Source organism: Pan paniscus, chromosome 4 (genome assembly GCF_029289425.2).
Source record: "Pan paniscus chromosome 4, NHGRI_mPanPan1-v2.0_pri, whole genome shotgun sequence".
Classification (NCBI taxonomy): Eukaryota; Metazoa; Chordata; class Mammalia; order Primates; family Hominidae; genus Pan; species Pan paniscus.
Window position 1 is genome coordinate 146361089 of NC_073253.2, and position 18542 is coordinate 146379630.

Below are 18542 nucleotides of genomic sequence, written 5' to 3' on the forward strand. Positions count from 1 at the left end.
TGCCCCCATGAGCTCTGCTGACCTTGATCATGCTGTAGAGGGACTTCTCATACTTGGTCCGGAAGATCTCCCGAATGTCGAGCATGTCCAACTCACTACGGGAGACCATGATGCGGATCAGGGTGTTGTCCCGAGTCCCCAGGCCCTGCAAGACAAGTGGGTTTGGGGAACATGGACTTGAGAGGAGGCTAGAGTGCTGATAGCTCCCAGCTTAGTTGAAAATCCTATTTTCATAATAAAAAGTTAAAATTTAGAGCAAAAGAAGCAGACATTGCCATTCCCATTGAAGCTCTCTCTATGCTCCTCTTACTGTTTTGTTTGTTTGTTTGTTTGTTTCTGAGACAGTGTCTCACTCTTGTCCAGGCTGGAGTGCAGTGGTACGATCTCAGCTCACTACAACCTCTGCCTTCCAGACTTAAGCAATTCTCCTGCCTCAGCTTCCTGAGCAGCTGGGAGTACAGGTACCCACCACTACGCCTGGCTAATTTTTGTATTTTTAGTAGAGATGGGGTTTTGCCATGTTGGCCAGGCTGGTCTTGAACTGGCCTCAAGGGCTGCCTTGGCCTCCCAAAATGCTACGATTACACACATGAGCCACCATGCCCGGCCCTCTCACTGTTATAAACCTCTTCTCTCTTCATGTATAATTTCCACACTTGATTTTCCTTATAATTTTACCATAGCTTTGTAACTCTAAGCAATACACTTAGATTTACACATTTTGGAACTCTGCAAATATACCACTGTGCATTTAGTTTTTTACCGTACTATTCCTGATGGTCACTGGGTTGTTTCTAGCTTTTTCCTAATATAAGCAATACTGTTATAAGTTTTCTTTTTCTTTTTCTTTTTTTTTGAAGAGACAGGGTCTCACTCTGTTGTCCAGGCTAGAGTACAGTGGCGTGATCACATAGCACTGCGTTCACTGAAGCCTCAAACCCATGGGCCCTGTGCTCAAGAAATCCTCCTGCCTCAGCCTCCCGAGTAGTTAGGACTACAGGTATGTGCCACAGTCCCTGGCTAGTTCTATTTGTTATTTTTGTAGAGACAAGGGTCTTACTATGTTGCCCAGGCTGGTCTTGAACTTTGGGCCTCAAGTGATCCTCCCACTTTGGCCTCCCAGAGTGCTGGGATCATAGGTGTGAGCCACTGCATGCACTCAGCCTTGTGATGGGCATTCTTAATGAATTCATGCATACAGGCAAACATCTCTCTAGGGCTGAGCTGCCCATCCTCATTATGGCACACTGGTGGGCAGAGAATGGCCGACAGTCTACTTTGTCCTTTCGGAATGGCCAACCAGGGCCAGGAAGGCCCAAGCTCCTGGGTCTCGGGCCTCAGGCCTCTGGCCTCTGGCAGCAAATAACTGCATTCATTTCCTCCAGTGCATCACAAAAATACCAGTTTCTTTGTGCGTCATATGTGTAAAAGCCTGGGAAGCTTTCTCAGAAACACACCCAGAGTGGAACTGTCACAGGGTGAGCATCATGAGTCTTAGCAGGCAAGGTCAAAGTGGTCTTGCCTACATACGCTGTATAAAAACATTCTGGTTAATACTTCTTCAAAGTCCGAGCCGCCAACCCATTTGGCTGGAGGGATCAGGTGCAGGCTGCCACCCTAAGTTCATCTGTTGACTCATGACGTCAGGCAGGTATGCAGGTGGCAGGACATGTGACCAGCAGCATTCCTGGCTTTACAGCTCACCTGGGACAGAGCACCTTCACCAGGGTCAGTCCTGTGGCCATCCCTGAAGGGCTCTCTTTGGCCACTGGATCCCAAGGACTTGTCAAAGAGTCCCAATAGTCCTCTCCCCAAACCCCATTCACATCAGCCCCACCACACACCTTCATAGCCTTGAAGAGCCTTTCAGCAAAATATTCCGGGGTGCTCCGGATACACTTCACTGTGAAGAGGGAGGAAGAGGTAGAGTTATTCTGGCTGCCTCAGAAGGGGGATGGGATGGCCTGACTCCCTCTTTGTTTCTATTCCTTGAGGGCCACCTAGCTCAATACAGGAAGAACCACGGTTCCTGATAGCTCACAGCCCCAGATCACCCCAGACCAACCCACTTTTACCGCACACCCAGGGAATAAACAGGAAATAATCTTGCTGAAATAATCCTTTTGAAGTCCATCACAAAGACCGCCTTTATCTTTCTAGTCCTTTTGGTTTTAATAGGGAATTGAGCTGGGGTAGGGGTAGGGTCTGGGGCGAAGGAGGAAAAGGTGTTTGTTTAGACCTGCTACACCAGAAAGGTACTGGCAGCTGAATCATTGTGAATCCCACTGAATCACTGTAAGTCCCACTGGCTGACTACTTCAAACAGGGAGGGCAGGGGATGGCTCTGGCAGGGACGATGAAGGAGCTGCAGGTTTCCCCCAAGAAATACAAACACACAACATATCCCTGACTCAGACATGCTAACTGCTGGAATGCCAGAATTGCAAGGGCTTCTGGGGAGGCAATTAAGGCAATCCATCCTTCCTGACCCCCCACCCCGCACCCCACTTAACAGATGAGGAAACTGAGGTCTAGCAAGCAGAAGTGACTTGCTCCAAGCCCATTTGGGAGAAGCCCTGGTTTGAATCTTGGCTCCACCACTGACTAGCCAGCTCCTCACATCCTCACGTTCTCAGTACCCCCAACTCATTACAAAACTACCCCTCAGCAAATGATCAGCCTGGTGAGACTCAGTTTCCTCATCTGTGAAATAGAGATCATGGCAGTGGCCACTGCTGGGTCTTTTTTAAAGATTACACACTCAGCACAGTGCCTGGCACGCACTAGACGCTCCACAAAAGTCAACTATTATGATCATCATTATCCTCAACCCAAGTTCAGAGATCTTTGTCCCCCTGCCAGTGGTGGAGAAGGGAGCTGGAGGAAGTCAGTACCTGAGGCTCAAACCCCCTTCTCTTCCCCAGCCTCAGCCATGCTGCCCTGGAGAAACCTTTAGAATTCACGGCCTACCTGGTTTTCTCTTTCCCAATTCTATACCATGTAATTCCCCTTTCCATTCTCAGCCCCTTATTCCTAGGCCAGTGTTCCAGAATCCCCTAAAGCCCCCAGGAATGCAATGTCAGGACATACCTACGGCCAGCATTAGCTTCTCAAAGTCCCCAGACAGCTCCCCTCGGATGCTGGCTTCAATCGGCTTCCCTGTGGTCTTCAGATACTCATCGAACACTGCGTCAGACAGAGAGACAGGGAGGTTTGAGAGTGCCTCTGTACCCCCGAGAAGAAATGAGGACTTCAAGAGCAGGGGGGCACAGTGGCCAGGACCTGACTGTCCACCATGAAGCTAGGGCTGGTGCTCTGATGGAGGCGACTGGGAGGTCACGCATGTCACCAGCGCTGTGCAGATGAGCTTCATAGCTGGTGAGAGACTGTGTCTCATCCCCTAACATGGAGACAGGACTGGCACTGAGATGGAAGGCCAAGCATCCTGTTAATGACTTTGCTGAGGGACTATACAAACTGCTGTCTGATATTAGGTTGGTGCAAAAGTAATTGCGGTTTTTGCCATTCCTTTAAAAACGGCAAAAACTGCAGTTACTTTTGCACCAACCTAATAAACTCAGGACTAAAGTTTGGGTTGGGAATGCAGTAGGTATCATGTTCCATTAGTGGTAAAGAAAAGAAAAGAGATAAAGAAAGGCATTATTGGCATCAACCCAAGGGAGCAGCTTCAGGTCTTCTCTGGAGCTTACCCAACCGAAGATGCTGCTTGCTGCGATTTCCCAAGATGTAAATGAATTGGGCTTCATCCGTTCCCCATTTCAGTTCCCCTGCCTCGTATAGGTCCTGAAGGGGAAGAGGTGGCACTTGACTGAAAGAGGAAACCTCAGGAGACAGGACACACTGACCAAGCCACTCAGAACTGCTGCCTGATCCCTGAACACACGAGTAATTGGTAGCCTGAAGACCTTTGCATATAAAACAGTCATGCATCATTTAATGATGGGGATACATTCTGAGAACTGCCATTGTTAGGCGACTTTGCCATTGTGTGAAGATCATAGAGCACTTGCACACACTTAGACGGCATAGCCTACTACACACCCAGACTCCATGGCATAGCCTATTGCTCCTAGGCGGCACACCTGTTCAGCATGTTACCTTACCGAATACTGTAGGCAACTGCAACACAATGGCAAGAATTTGTGTATCCAAACATAAATAATCATAGAAAAGGCACAGGGAAAATATGGGGTTATAATCTTATAGGACTAGCATCACATATCTGGTCCATAATCTTATGGGACTAGCATCATATATGTGGTCCATCATTAACCAAAACATCATTATGTGGTACATGACTATACCTATATGTCTTTCTTCCTTTCTTTCTGGAGAAACTCCTACTCAACCTTCAAGGCCCAGATTAAGTATTCCATTTTTTCTCAAAGTACTTCCCGATGCCCCCAGGCACAGTTCTATTTCCCTCCTTTCCTCCCTCTCCTAGGTTCCCATAGCTTTCTACTTCTTTATCACTTTGATCTACTGTATATGATAATGATTTCTTCACATGTCTATCTCCACACTATTGCATGAGCTCCTCAACAACAGGGACTATGTCATAGCATTCTCTGTATCAGCCCCTGTAGTGCTGCTGGCATGTACTGGGTACTCAAAACACCTGCAATGTACAGTATATTGATAGAGAAGGTGTTTGTGTGATTAATGTATGCCTGTCTCTCCCGGTACCACTTGATTTTGTTCATTAGTGATTTCTAAATGCTTGGCAGAGTGCCTAGCACATGCTAGATATTTTACTTCAATAATATCTAACAACTGAATGAATAAAGAAAGCTCCAAAATACACCTCACCAATATACCAATATTACATATGGGATATACCTTTGAAAGATAATTTATATCCTTTCTTCAACAAAGCACCGGTATACATGACAGCTGTGGCTGGGTTATTTCTGGTATTTGATGCAAATGACTTCACCTCCAGCCCTTCCCAGGGCCCCAACCTCTCCCCTCGCAAGGCTCTTCTGCTGTGCCTCAGCCCTTCCCAGGGCCCCAACCTCTCCCCTCGCAAGGCTCTTCTGCTGTGCCTCAGGGACTTCCAGTGGTGCTTGTTTACCTGGACATCCTGTTGTACCAGGTCCTCGCTCACCACGTCATCCTCCTCCCTGGTTCCCTGGGCAGAAATACAAAGAATATGTGTTTCAAACACTGCAAAGTCAGGAGGGAGGCCTGGATGCCAGTGGTGGAGACAGGGAAAACAGGAAAACCCTGGTGGCCCAGATGTGTCCAGAAGCAGTGACTGCTATTGCATGAAGACCACAGTATCTATTTTGTGAGCCAATCAAAGGGACCCTCCCTCTGGCCCTTCCCTTCCTCGTCAGGGCTGGGTCCACACAGGAGAGTCCCAAGAACAACCAAGGTTCTTCCAGGTGTCCCCAGCCCAGAGGTAGGCAGAGCCTTGCCCTGAGGACCTCTCTGAGGACAGGGCCCCAGGTTCTCGAGGGTCCCTGCCACAGATCCTGCATGGCCCATGACACTCCTCCAGCAATGATTCCACAGGGGCAAAGGATCTGAACATTTGCATTCTATCAGGAGCTCTTATACCTTAACTTAAAGAATTCACCAATAAGGATTTGGGACTCAGGTCCCAAGATCTGAGCTCACAAGCTACAAAGTCACCAAATCCTAATGGTGCTTCTGTTGTTCTGCCCATGCCCTTTGCCCCATCTGATAGAGGAAGCTTACACATAGGAGGATGCACAAAGGGAAGAGGGGCGAGCAGTACTCAACTCCTTCTTACGTGGGCAGAGGTCTGCAGGTGGCCTGGTGAGGTCTATGGCCATCCCCTCTTCCCCCTGGATTGTGCATTCCAGGATCTCGAACCCCCAGGGTTCTCTTTGGGACTGAGCAGAAGACAGAGCTGGCAAGCTTACAATGTGTGCCGCGCTGCTGCTTAGTGTCAAACCTTGAGGATACAAAACGCTTGACTCCAAGATACAGGGATAGGACACTCCTCTCCAAAACAAGCAGCTTTGAAAATGGGGCACAGGTCACACTATCCCACTCCTGAGGTTTCTCCTGATCATTCCCCAGCTGGTTAATATGGGATTGTTATGGCAATGAGAGGAACAGAGTTGGGAGGAGCTGGTATAAAAGGGAAATGGGAGAAAGAGGAAACATAGTGGTGGCTTAATTTATATGTAAAGTTTCATAACCATTTGGTCCTTGGAGCTGAGCTTGAGACATCTCAATGCCTGTTCCCATCGTGCCTGTGGTCACAGAGATACCTACAGAGCCAGGTAGATAACATTCACGGTGAAACGGGCAGGACGCATATGCTCTCCAGCCCACTGCAGTCGTGCAGAATGCAGGTCTGCTGCTACCGCAACTTTCAATACATTAAAATAATCCAGAAATCTGGTTTTTGAGCAAAATCTCACAATTTTTAAATGTTAGCAACTAACTCAAACTTGTTTTGCTTTCTTTCTTAAAACACATTTTATGGGAAAAGAAACAAACAAAAAATCCAACTTGGCAGGTTGAATTCAGCCACAGACACCAATTTGTAGCCTCCTAATAGTCTCTTTGTGATATACTTTGGGCAGGCTGTGAGGAGGCAATAAGGCTCGGATGTGGGAGACTCCACACAGCAGCCGCAGGAATGCTGGGGTCCAGAAATGCTGCATGTGCAGCTGCAGAAGCAATGGCAGGAAGGAGGCCCAGAGAGGAGCGGGAGGAGCGAGTGTGGAGAGAGGGAGAAAATCACAGCAGAAGACACTCCTGGGCACGAGAGGACTGTGTGCCGAAGAGAAAGAGGATTAGCCAAATACACCTGCCTGTGCAAACCAGGGGAAGCTGACCAGACCCTGGACATTCAGATCTACACCCAGATGAGCCAGATAAAAGCTATCCCAAGCTCCAGAGGAAAAAAATAGGCTGTGAACCAACCTGGAGCAGGACCACAAGCATCTTCTGGAAGTGGCCAGAGGTGTCGCCGATGATGTCAGCCTCCAGGTCCCGCTCGTAGGCTGCAGAAAGGAACGCAAGCTCTAGTCTCATCCCCAGAGACCTCAGCGATCCAGGATAAAGGGCCCTGCTGCCCCCCAAAATGATCAGATATTTTTAAGAATTCCAAAACCCAGTCTACACGTCCATCATGGCAAGACCCAGGGTATATTTTCACAGCTCTTCGTACTGACCATGATATGATGAAATGGAATCTGTTCATTCTCTCTAGCCCACCTATACCATGATGGCCCACCTGGACAGTGGCTACAGCTTTCTGATGGTTCTCTCCTCCTCTATTCTCAATTCCTTTCCAACCCACGGCAACAAGGATGGCTGTCTTAAAACCCATATCTGATCATCATACTCCCCAACTTCTCATTAGACTCAGAATAAAACACCATCTCTCTCTTGGCCTGCAGGCCCTGTGTGATCCTGCCCTGTCCTCTACCTGTTTAGCCTTGTACTGGCTACCAGGTTCATTTCTATTTCAGGGCCTTTGCACTTGCCATGACCTCTGTTGGAAGGATCTTCTCACCATTCTTTATACAATTGGTTCCTCATTTCCTCCCAAGACCTCACTGGTAAAAGTTTGATTCTTGTTACCTTATTTCCTTTATAACACTTAGCTAAAATCCATCATCACTGTGTTTATCTGTTTACCTGTTTATTGTGTGTCTCCTTCATTATCTCATTATCTCATTGGTCTAAGAGAGAGGGACCCCTTTGGTTTTATCCTGAGAACCTAGCACATCACCCAGCACAGAGCAAGTACTTATTGGGTAGATAAATGGGTGGACAAATGGATCAGAGGAAAGGAGAAGAGAAGGTAGATGGCTAGAATCTTAGTGTCCCCACTGTTGCAATCATCCTCATTTTGTATCTGAAGATCCTAAGTGGCCCCTCCTGCCCATCTCACCATCTTTGTATGCTGCCACCAGCTGGTGCATCTGCTCATTGGTCCGGGAAGCCAAGATCTCAATGAGGCACTTCTCATCAGTGCCAATGCCCTGGGGGTAGAAAAAGAGCGCATGAATTAAGGGCAGGGATGGGAGGTCACGGGACACAGGTTGGGATCAGGGAGTGGCCAGAGCTATGACACCCCAGGACTCAGGAGGTTCCTACCCAGCTCTTAGGCACTGATCGGGAACTGCTGCCTTGAGACTCATAAGACACGGTCATATGATTTGGATGTGTTTCCCCACCAAATCTCATGTCGAATTGTAGACCTGAATGTTGGAAGTGGGGCCTGGTGGGAGGTGGTTGGATCATGGGGGCGGTTTCTCATGAATAGTTAGCACCATCCCCTTGGTACTGTTCTCACGATCATAAGTTCTTGTGAGATCTGGTTGTTTAAAAGTATGTAGCACTTCCCCACCTCCCGCCTTGCTCCTGCTCCCACCATGTGAGATGCCTGCTCCCTCTTTGCCTTCTGCCAAGACTGGAAGCTTCTTGAGGCCTCCCCAGAAGCAGAAGCCACAATGCTTCCTGTTCAGCCTGCAGAACCATGAGCCAATTCAACCTCTTTTCTTTATAAATTACCCAATCTCAGGTGTTTCTTTATAGCGATGTGAGAATGGACTAAAACACAAAGGTTCTAGTTCTGCCTCCTCCAGCTTTGTGAATTCTCTTCAGAAACTATCTTTTTGGGCCTCAGTTTTCTCATCTGTAAAATGTAGATGATATTAGTTGCTCTGCCAAACTCACAGGGAGATTGAGAAGATAATAATCTCACATTGCTAAGTGCATCAGTTTATAAAATGAATTCATGCTTAATAGCTCATAGAAGACAAAGATCATAGCACTTTATAGACTGTAAAGTGCTAGATACACTTAAAGGGCTTTGCCTCTCTTTTTCCTAGGGGGCAATTCTCTACCTCTACCTCAACCAGGCTGAACTACTCTTCATACCCTAAACACAGGTCCACAACTCCTGCCGTTTTTACACCCTGCAATGACCTTGACACTCCTATCCACCAAATCCTCTCTGGGCTTTGGGGCTTAACTTGATCCTATTATCCTTTAAGATGCCCTCTCAAACAACCCTTGGCCCAGGGTCATGTTGATTACCTTTAGTGTGCCCTTGGCCTCAGGAGTGTTAGACACAATTTGTCTCCATGTCCCTATAACCTGTATCCTTGGACTACAAGCTCCTGGTAAGGGGGTCTGCATCATGTTGACATCTGTCTGCATCTCTCTGTGTGCGGATCGGGATGCTCCTCTGGGATACATTTAGATGTGTCTTTGAAGCAGGACACATGTGCTGGGTGGGTATGGGGCTCACCAGTTGCTTTTGGAAGAGCCCAGAATCTTCCCATTAACCACATCCCCACCCCAACACACACATACACCCCCACTTCTTACCGAGATGGAATCTTTAATTTCTTTGGCATCACAATAGGCAGGTGGCCTCATCAGGCCCACAATCAGCCGTTCAAACTTGCCCGTCAATTCATACTTTAAAGCAGCAATGAGGTCCTGGCGAGTGGGGAAGAAGAGGAGATAGAAGAGGAAAGAGGAAGAGTAGTTACAACGGTAAGAATTACACTTAATGAGCACTTACTCTGGCAGGTGCTGGGCTAAGTAATCTCATTAAATCATCACCCTTGGAGGTATGTACTGTTACCAACCCTAAGAGACAGGCTCAGAGACAACAGGGTTCTTACTCCAAGTCATGCTGCTAGCAAACGGCTATGCAGGGTCAGGTTCACAGCCCTGTGCCACTTCCCCACCACTGTCTGTTTCCTCGTTTACTGTGTATCTCTCTCACTATCTGGCAGTCCACAGAGTTGACACCTCACCCATCTTCTTCACTAGTGCAGCCCTAACACCTTGCACGAGCCCAGCATACAGCAGGTGCTGTGGGTGTATTAAAGGCTGAAAAACGCCCAGCTGATGAGAAGAAAAAGAGCAGGGTAAGGTGTCAGCCCACAGGCTAACCTGGAGTGCCATATCCAGGAAATAACCTGAACGAGCACACAGGTGAATGAAATCATTCTTCCACCCGCACCCCATGGGCCCTCCGGTTGCTGTGGTTACCTTGCCGTAGAGGGACTTGTAGCTCTGACAGACCTCCTGCCTCTGCCTGTTGCTCCGTGAGGTGATTATGTCCAGTATGGCCTCCTTGTCACTGCCTGGAATAGGGGAGAGCAATCATCATCCTACCCACCCTGCCTCCAGGAAGCCCACCAGGGCCACTTCCTTCCCTGGACACAGGCCTAGTAGCTCCCTGCAGGCCTCAGCATGAGCCTTCCACTCATCAGGTGCTGGTGTCAGGGCAGAGGGTCATGGGGATTTATTAAGTCACGACTGAAAGTGGACACAGCACACACAATATCTGTGCTCAGAAGGCCCCTGATCCAGCTCCTCACTGCACAAATCAGGAAATTAAGGCCCAGGGAGGGGCAAGAACTTGTCCAAGGTCTCACAATGAACCTGGCTTAGAAAACCCAGGTATCCTAACACCCAGTACAGGGTTCTTTCCACCACAAGACAAAGAAGAACATAAGCACCACCTTCGGATTGTGGCTGCCTCTGAGCAAAGGCAGCAGGCGGCATTATCAGGAAGGGGATCTACCAGGGAAACTTCAACTATGCTAATGAAGCACTAGTTCTTAAATTTGGTGGTAAATCTATGGGTGAAATTTCTATTATTCTTTATACTTTTCTGAAACATTTTATTATAACATCATGAAAATTAATAAAAAGAGGAGACCAAAAAAATGAATAAGTGCACTTCACCATTTCACAGACCCTACCACCACCACCAGAAGGGCTCTGGGCTGTGTCTACATTTGGGGGATACCCCTCAAGCTCCCATGAAGCCTGGCACCCACCAAAGCCCTTCATGGCAGTGTACAGAGCCTCGGCATCCTGGTTGGGGTCAAAGCCTGGGAAGTCATGGATGGAGCCCCGGTACTTGGCACCCTGTGGAGAAAAAAGTAGAGGGTGAGCTGCCAACCCCGGACTGAGAGCAAGCTCCCAGCCCCAACCTCAGGTCAGATGCCTACCCTGGTCCAGGCTGAGCTGCTTTCCCTGCAAAATCCAGTGCTGGCCACATACACCCTGGGGAGCGGTGTGGATGACTTTCCCATACCACCTGCTGCAACCCGCCCAAAGGACAGTGCCATTTCCCCAAGGGAGGGGGGCTTGGCCAAGGCCTGCAGCCCTGCACCACCTTCCAAAGCATCCAGGAGAGGGTAAAAAAGCCTGGCTGAGTACAGGAGATGAAAATGATCCCTGCAAGAATAGCAAGAGTCAAATATATATATATATATATATATATTTTTAAGAGATGGGGTCTCACTCTATTGCCCTGGCTAGTTTTGAATGCCTGGCCTCAAACAGTCCTCCCACATTGGCCTCCCAAAGTGCTGGGATTACAGGCATGAACCAGTGCACCCAGCCAGCCCCTCATATTTTTATGGCATTTTATGTTTACACTTTCACCTCTGTGAATGTCATTAGTGTAGCCATTTGTAGACGCTCTTAAGATTATTTCTATCACGGAAGCCAAGCCCAAAGAAGAGCCACTTGTGGGAGGTCACATAAAACCCAGACCTTTTCCCTCTGCTCTCCAGCCCCGCTCTGCTCTCCAGCTCCAGGAACCTTGCAGGTGCCAGCTACTGAGGGTGGGGTCCTGGGCACAGGGGGCCCAGAGACACTCTCATTTCAATGCCAAGACAAGGCGCTGCCCCTCTGGGCCCAGTAAACTGCGCTGTGAACTGGCATCTGAGGACAAGCTGGCTTGGTCTTTGAGGGGAAGGAGAGAAGCGGCAGAGAGCCAGGGGATCTTAGACATCGAACCTGAACCTGAATGCACAATGGGACTGGTTCACAGAGAAGTCAGATGTGGGTCAGTTACACGGCACTGAGAAGTGGGGGGTCTGGGAGAGCAGCCGAGAGCTGGCAGAGTGGAGGATGCCAGAGCCTGTCACCGAGCACACAGCACAGTGACAAGGCACTTCATTTGTGCTAGGCCCTACACTAATGGCTGAGGAATTGGGGAGAAAGGGGACCCAATTCCTGTCTTTCACGAGCTCCTGGCCCAGTGGCAGAGACAGACAAGCACATCAGTTACTATAAAGCTTGTAGTAAATACATTAAGACAAAAATAAGGTAATGTGGGAAAACAGCAGAGGCTGATCCAGCTGCGGGGAATCAGGAAAGAATCCAAAAAAGAGGGAATTGAGGGTGGTCCACATAGATCTTGCCTTCAAGGAGTCAGAGGTGGAGCAGAGTGAGTCCTGGACCGCCTCCCCGTCTCCCCGTCTCCGTGCCTCCCAATGTCTGCACTGCAGGACCCCGGCCAGGCCTCTGGATGCTCTCTGGTCTCTGTCTGCAGAGGCTGGCTCCTCTGAGGTATGCATGCGTCGGCGTGGAGTTACTATTTAAAGTTCTGACCAGAAAGGAACACAGCTCTCTTCCTGCCACCTGGGAATCCCCTGCAGCCTGATCACGCCCCTGGGCAGAGACTTAAAGAGTAACACATGCCGAATACCCAGAGCACGGCGCCTTGCAAGGAGCTCAGTGAGCGCAGGATGGGGGCTTTACCGCCAGCGCTCCCCTTGGCCTTACTTCAGACCTCACGGCCAGAGCCTGAGAAATTCCTGCTGCCTTCTCCACCCCGGTGGGCAGTTTGATCCAGAAACCTCTGAGAGCAGATACCAGATCCATCTGCCCACTGCACAGAGATTGACCAAAGGGGGCACTCAAGTTTTTGCCACATGAATAAAATGAACAAGAACACGGAACAACTGGGGTCCTCCAGGAATTTCACTTAAATCCTTTTCTCTTTCTTTCTGGACACCTCCAGTCCAGCGATATCAAAAAAGCACAGCAGGCAATATTAGCTACTGGGATGGATGGAGAAACAAGAGGTGCCTGGGCACAGTGGCTCATGCCTGTAATCCCAGCACTTTGGGAGGCTAGACGGGAGACCACTTGAGGTCGGGAGTTAGAGACCAGCCTGGCCAATGTAATGAAGCCCTGTCTCAACTAAAAATACAAAAATTAGCCAGGCATGGTGGCAGGCACCTGTAATCCCAGCTACTCAGGAGGCTGGGTCAGGAGAATCACTTGAACCTGGGAGGCAGAGGTTGCAGTGAGCTCAGATCGCATCACTGCATTCCAGCCTGGGCGACAGAATGAGACTGACTCTGTCTCAAAAAAAAAAAGGAAACAAGAAGGTTCAGAGGCTCAAAATTATTTCTTTGCAAGGATCCTTAAAGACCTTTTAGTTCAGCTTCCCACTCAGTTATTGAGTCCATGGAGAATGGAGACTGTCGTGAATAAGACAAATCATTCTGCCTAAGAAGAACCGTGGAGCCCCAGCTCTAGCACAGGCTTGGCATACAGGCTGGAAGTAACTGTGACTGGGTTAATGAATGGATGGAGACACCCATGACGGCCCAAGCTCTGAGACGGAGGACGCCGAAGGGGAAGACAGTGAAGGAAGACCTCCCTGGCACTGGATCCCTAGCAATGCTGTCTCCAATGCCAGGACTTCCTGGGACCAGTGTGGAAATATTAAGCTTTGAAAGATGCCACCAGGGGCAGGTCCTCCAGGGTCTGTCCGGGCCCTCTGCAGGCTAGCCTGTTGCCATGATTCATGGCTGTTTTTCCTTCCACCTGTCTGACCAACCTGTCCTAATCCACAGCAGCACCAGCCTCCAATCCACTTCAGTCATAGGATGTCCCTCCCACGGCTCACTTGGAATAAGAGAGGGAAAGGACTTTGAGAACCACAAGCTGAGAACTAAATGAGGAAGGTAGGTCTATTACCACCTGTGTCCCAGAAGACCCAGAACAGAGAGGGCAGGTGACATGTCAAGACCACACAGCAAGTCAGAGGCCCAGCTGGGAAGGGAATCCAAGGCTCTTTCTAACAGACGAATCTCTCCCTTCCCCTCAGATTCCATCTGGGTGGGAGCTGGAGATAAGAAGGGACAACCACCATATAGCCCACTGCTTCCTCCTGGTCAACCATGCCAGCCTGCCCCTCTCCTTGAATACTGAAGCATTTGAGTTATTGCCCTGTGCTGTTTGCCTCTATGCCATTTCGACCCTATATTCAAGGCTATAAAAAGGCAGCAATGCTGTCCAATCCACAGCATCCTAAGTGCTTCTCACATTCAGATACTCACAATTCCAGGGCAGCTAGGGCTACCCTACCATTCATTCATTCAATCAAGCAAGCAAGCAACATTTACTGAGAGTCTACTAAGTAGATGCTTAGGACCAGGGACCACTAAGAGCTCAGAATCTGGTAGAGATACATGACAACTTCAACTACAAGACAGTGTGGCGGATACGTTGCTAAGGGCAGCATGGGACCCAGGAAATATTTCCTTTCGAAGTTCTGGGAGGGCAGGGACTGTGTCTCTCTTGCTCACTGATGCATTTCTAGCACCAAGTACAGGGCCTGGAGCAATCAAGCACTCACTGAATATGTTTCATAAATGGATGGATGAATGACTGCGAATATATTCCAAGCAGATCAGAGAAGGCTTTCTGGAGGTGACGTCTAAGCTGAGTCCTGAGGGATGAGCAACAGGCTGGCCCCAAGGAGTAGAGTAGGGAGGGGAAAGGCGAAGAGGAAGAAGGCATCACACAGAGGAGACACATGACAAAGACCTGGAGGGAAGCAAGGGGCATTCGGGAAAGCCAGACCAGAGTCCGCAGGGCTCAGAGCAGATGCTGGCTGTCGCTAAGATCATCCACTAGAAGCGGGGAAGGCAAAGAGATGAGGCTGGAGAAGATGATGGGGATAAACAATTCAGACTCTTGTAATACTAGCAAGGGCAGCTCTAGCCCTGCTGGGCTGGCCTGGGCACAACACCTAAGTCAGGACCTGGGTAAGGGCAAGACTCTAACATCCTGGCGTGGTTTTCCTTATCCATTAAACTCAGCTGACCACTCACAACCCTGTCCCTAGTATTTGGCATTCTTTACTAGGTTGAGCCATGTAACTTGCCTTGTATGTAGATTAAAAACAGTCAAATAGCAGCAGATTTCATATGGTTCATGTGACAGGTATTTCATACAAATACCTGTCTGGTTGATATGTGGGATCTAGAAACTATTTTAACTTGTCTGCTGGGGCAGGGGTGTGTGGGTGGTGACAAGTACTTAAGATAGAGTCTGATTCTTCAGAGCTCACAGTTAGATGCCCAAAGTCGCTAAAGTCATGGGATTGTAAGCTGCCGGGAAGGGATGCGGAGAAGAGGGAAGCCTGTCCCCAGGATGAAGGGCGGGGGATGAGGCAGCACGCAGACCCCAATTTCCTATTGCTGCTCCTCCCCCTCCACTGTTCTCCCCCTCATACAATGTGGGTGGTCACAGCAGTGTCTGGAGAAGGGGCTGAAGTGCCATGCTGGGGGAAGGGTGCCTAATGACCTACACAAGCCTTGATCCAAACGCTCACTTAGAGACAAGCTTCTTGAGCAGCAAGCTCGGGCTCCTGCACAGTTCTTTGCACGGGACTAATAAGATCTTCCAAGTGATGACCTACTAGATTAGTTGTCCTGGGACCCCACAGGATCATAGCCACTAGAAGCAAAGGTGGGGGGCTTAGCACTAGTCACATTTGGAGATACAGAGACAGCCCCTCAAATCATCCAGGCCCAGGCTTCCCACCGTGTCATTCTCACACCAACTTCATGAATTCTGCATCTCTAAGCGCCACCTGTGCAACCACACAGGCTTCTCCTCACCCACCCCACCCTGACTGCCTGTCACACCTCCGGCAGACAGGTTCCTGGCTGCAGGAACCCAGGATCAAGGCAGGGGACAGCAGAGAAGGGACTTTCCACCCTGAAATATTCAGCAGGTCCTGGTGCCAGCTGGTGAGCAGCTGGGCCCTGGGGCTCTGTGGGGGCTGGGCCCCACCCAGGCTGCTGCTGGAGCAGGAGTCCTAGTGGCCTCTTGGGAGCAGAGGTGATGTCCCCAGAGAGACAGGTACATGGCCAGGACTCCAGCTGAGAGCTGCCTTGGCCAGTGCTGACCCAGGTCTCACCTCCACAGCTCCCAGAAGTCCTAGGTACAAGCACCTGCCTATCCTGCCCTGTCCTCAAGGTGTTCTTATGTTCATTATTGCATTCAAACCCAGAACGTCCCTGTGAAATGGAGGCCACAGCGCCATGCCTCCTGGGTCTTCCATGGCACCATCCTACTTCTTCATGTCTTTGGGCCTCAAGTTCTCCTCTTCCAAAAGGAGAGATAGGGAGAACAGCACAATAACCACAGTGGAAGGAACTGGGGGGTGTCTAGGCCAGAGAAGAGGGAGCAGTTTGCTGTGTGCATGCACATGTGTGTATACATGCATGCATGTGTGCGTGTGTTGGAGTTTTGGAGGACACCAGATTCAAGCTAATAATTGAAAGCCGAGCTAATAACTGGAAGCAACAACTTCAGCTCAACGGCAGGGAGGCTTTTTTCACATTTCTCTGTTATTGTCTTCTGCAACCCTCACCTCTCCCCCAGACCACTGCACCCCAAGCATACCAAATTACTTTTACTCCCCTGAGCACGCTGCATTTGCTCTCCCTCTAGCCTCTGTCCCAGTTGTCCCTGCCTAGACCACTCTCAGCCCCCTTGTTCCTCCCCTGAGTAGCTCTCCCTAGGCAGCCTCCCCTCTCTCCTCAACCTAGGTGGGGTGCCCTCCTGCATGCCCCAGAGCTCCTTTACTGCCCCACCAGAACACTGTGCATGTAGGGTGCCAACTCATCCCATAGGAGGAGGGTTCCCTAAGGCCCTGCCACCCTGGGACTCACTTGCAGGAGGTCTACTGAACCCTAGTCCATGGCAACAAGAAACCACAGATCAGCCAGGCAGAAGGCATGGCCCAGGAGCACTGGACCAAGGTCCAAAGATCTGCACCCTAGGTCCTGGCCTCTCTGATCTTCCAGGGCCTGGCCTGTCCACTTGGATCATCTAGAATCCTGCAGTTCAAATGCCTTTCAGGAAGTAGCTCTAGTATGACTACACATAGGAAATGGAGAACAGTGAAAGTTCCACCTTGGATTTTTGCCCATAATCAGTAACATTTTCTCCTCCTGGTCAGAGAGGCCACTTGTACACACAGTATACTCCTCAGTGGCTGTGAGGAAGGCCACAGCTAGGACTTCTCTGAGGGTACTGATCCTATAACATCCTGTGCTCTTCAGAAACTGTGAATATCCTATAAGCCCAGGTTCACTGGGGGCAGTCATGATGTCAAGGATGGATGGAGTTTTGTTATTACTGAATTCAACCATTCCGTAAGGGGAACATGAGGCCCAAAGACCTCACAGACAGCTTCTGTCTGTGCATTCTGTGGCCAGTAGTTCTGGGTTGGAGTAAGGGACAACGGGGCCCAGTCCCATGATTTTCTTCAAGATCCCCAAGTTTCTTCTCCCTGCCAATCCCATCGTCACACTGACTGCATGGCTTTCTCCAACGCCAGCCAACAGACAGCACCCTCAGGCAAACCCCAACAGAGTAGAGTGGGGTTTTTTGTTTTTCGAGACTTGCTCTGTAGCCCAGGCTGGAGTGCAGTGGCATGATCTCAGCTCATCACAACCTCAATCTCCTGGGATCAGGTGAGTTTCCCACCTTAGCCTCCTAAGCAGCTGGGACTACAAGTACATGCCACCTTTGTATTTTTTCTAGAGATGGGGTTCTGCCATATTGTCCAGGCTGGTGTCGAAATCCTGCGCTCAAGTGATCTGCTCACTTCAGCCTCCCAAAGTGCTGGGATTATAGGTGAGAGTCACCGTGCCCAGCCTCAACAGAGCAGAGTCGAGGTCAGAATCCTACCTCTGACCATGGCCAGAACCCAGTCTCAGCCACATGGGAGTAAAAGTTCTCAGGTGCCTCCAATTCTATTGCCCGGCAGAGTGGTCAGACATGAGAGACTGAGGTTAGAGTCTCCCAAGCCAAGGAAATTCAATCCCAAATGGGTGTGACAGAGAACATTTCTATATCCAGAGCAGAGGAGTCAACAAGGATGTCTTTTTGCCTCTCAAGTATCCATTTCCCTTCGTCAGGCCAAACAGTTCAGGTGGGACCAACTCCACCTCCTTGCTCCAAGAAAGAACAGGTTACTCAGGCACAGCAAATGAGAACCAGACCTGGGCCTTCCCCTGGAATCACTGGGCATGAGTTATGTTGTTTTCTCCCTGGGCTGCCAAGACAGCAGAATGGAAGTCTGGAGCTGCTGATGACTACCATGCCAATGCAAGGAAGAACCTACCCAAGAATGAAGCCACCGGAAGAAGCCCAGCTCACACAGGCAGAATCTTGACACTATCATTTGGAAACCTCTGGATTCAACCAGACCTGAAGCCCTGGGCCTCTCTGTCAGATAAGCCAATACACATCCTTTTCTGCTTAGGATATTGTGGGTTATATTACATTATGGTGACCTGCATCTGAAGAGCCATGACTTGTAACAGGAGCAAGCAAAGCCTAAGAACCTTTCCTCCTTTTTTCAAGCTGAAGGTACCAGGGGTCTCTGTAGCAGGCCTAGTGACTCCAGGAGGATCCCAGGCCCAGAGAAAGCTGAGTACCACCTTCAG

At 49.6% G+C, this 18542-nt stretch overlaps 1 protein-coding gene across 4 annotated transcripts in view; it reads right to left on the reverse strand.

Moving 5' to 3' along the window:
• The window catches only part of ANXA6 (annexin A6), a 56778-nt gene that overhangs the window by 28253 nt on the left and 9983 nt on the right, over positions 1-18542 (reverse strand). For all 4 annotated transcript variants that reach the window (XM_008954432.4, XM_003828996.6, XM_055112806.2 and 1 more), the window contains exons 3-12: positions 10821-10911; positions 10024-10118; positions 9349-9462; positions 7904-7994; positions 6928-7007; positions 5096-5152; positions 3711-3804; positions 3091-3186; positions 1845-1903; positions 23-145 (exon numbers count right to left, since the gene is read on the reverse strand). In XM_008954432.4, coding sequence (XP_008952680.1) covers positions 23-145; positions 1845-1903; positions 3091-3186; positions 3711-3804; positions 5096-5152; positions 6928-7007; positions 7904-7994; positions 9349-9462; positions 10024-10118; positions 10821-10911 — 900 coding nt within the window. The remainder of the gene's footprint in view (positions 1-22; positions 146-1844; positions 1904-3090; positions 3187-3710; positions 3805-5095; positions 5153-6927; positions 7008-7903; positions 7995-9348; positions 9463-10023; positions 10119-10820; positions 10912-18542) is intronic.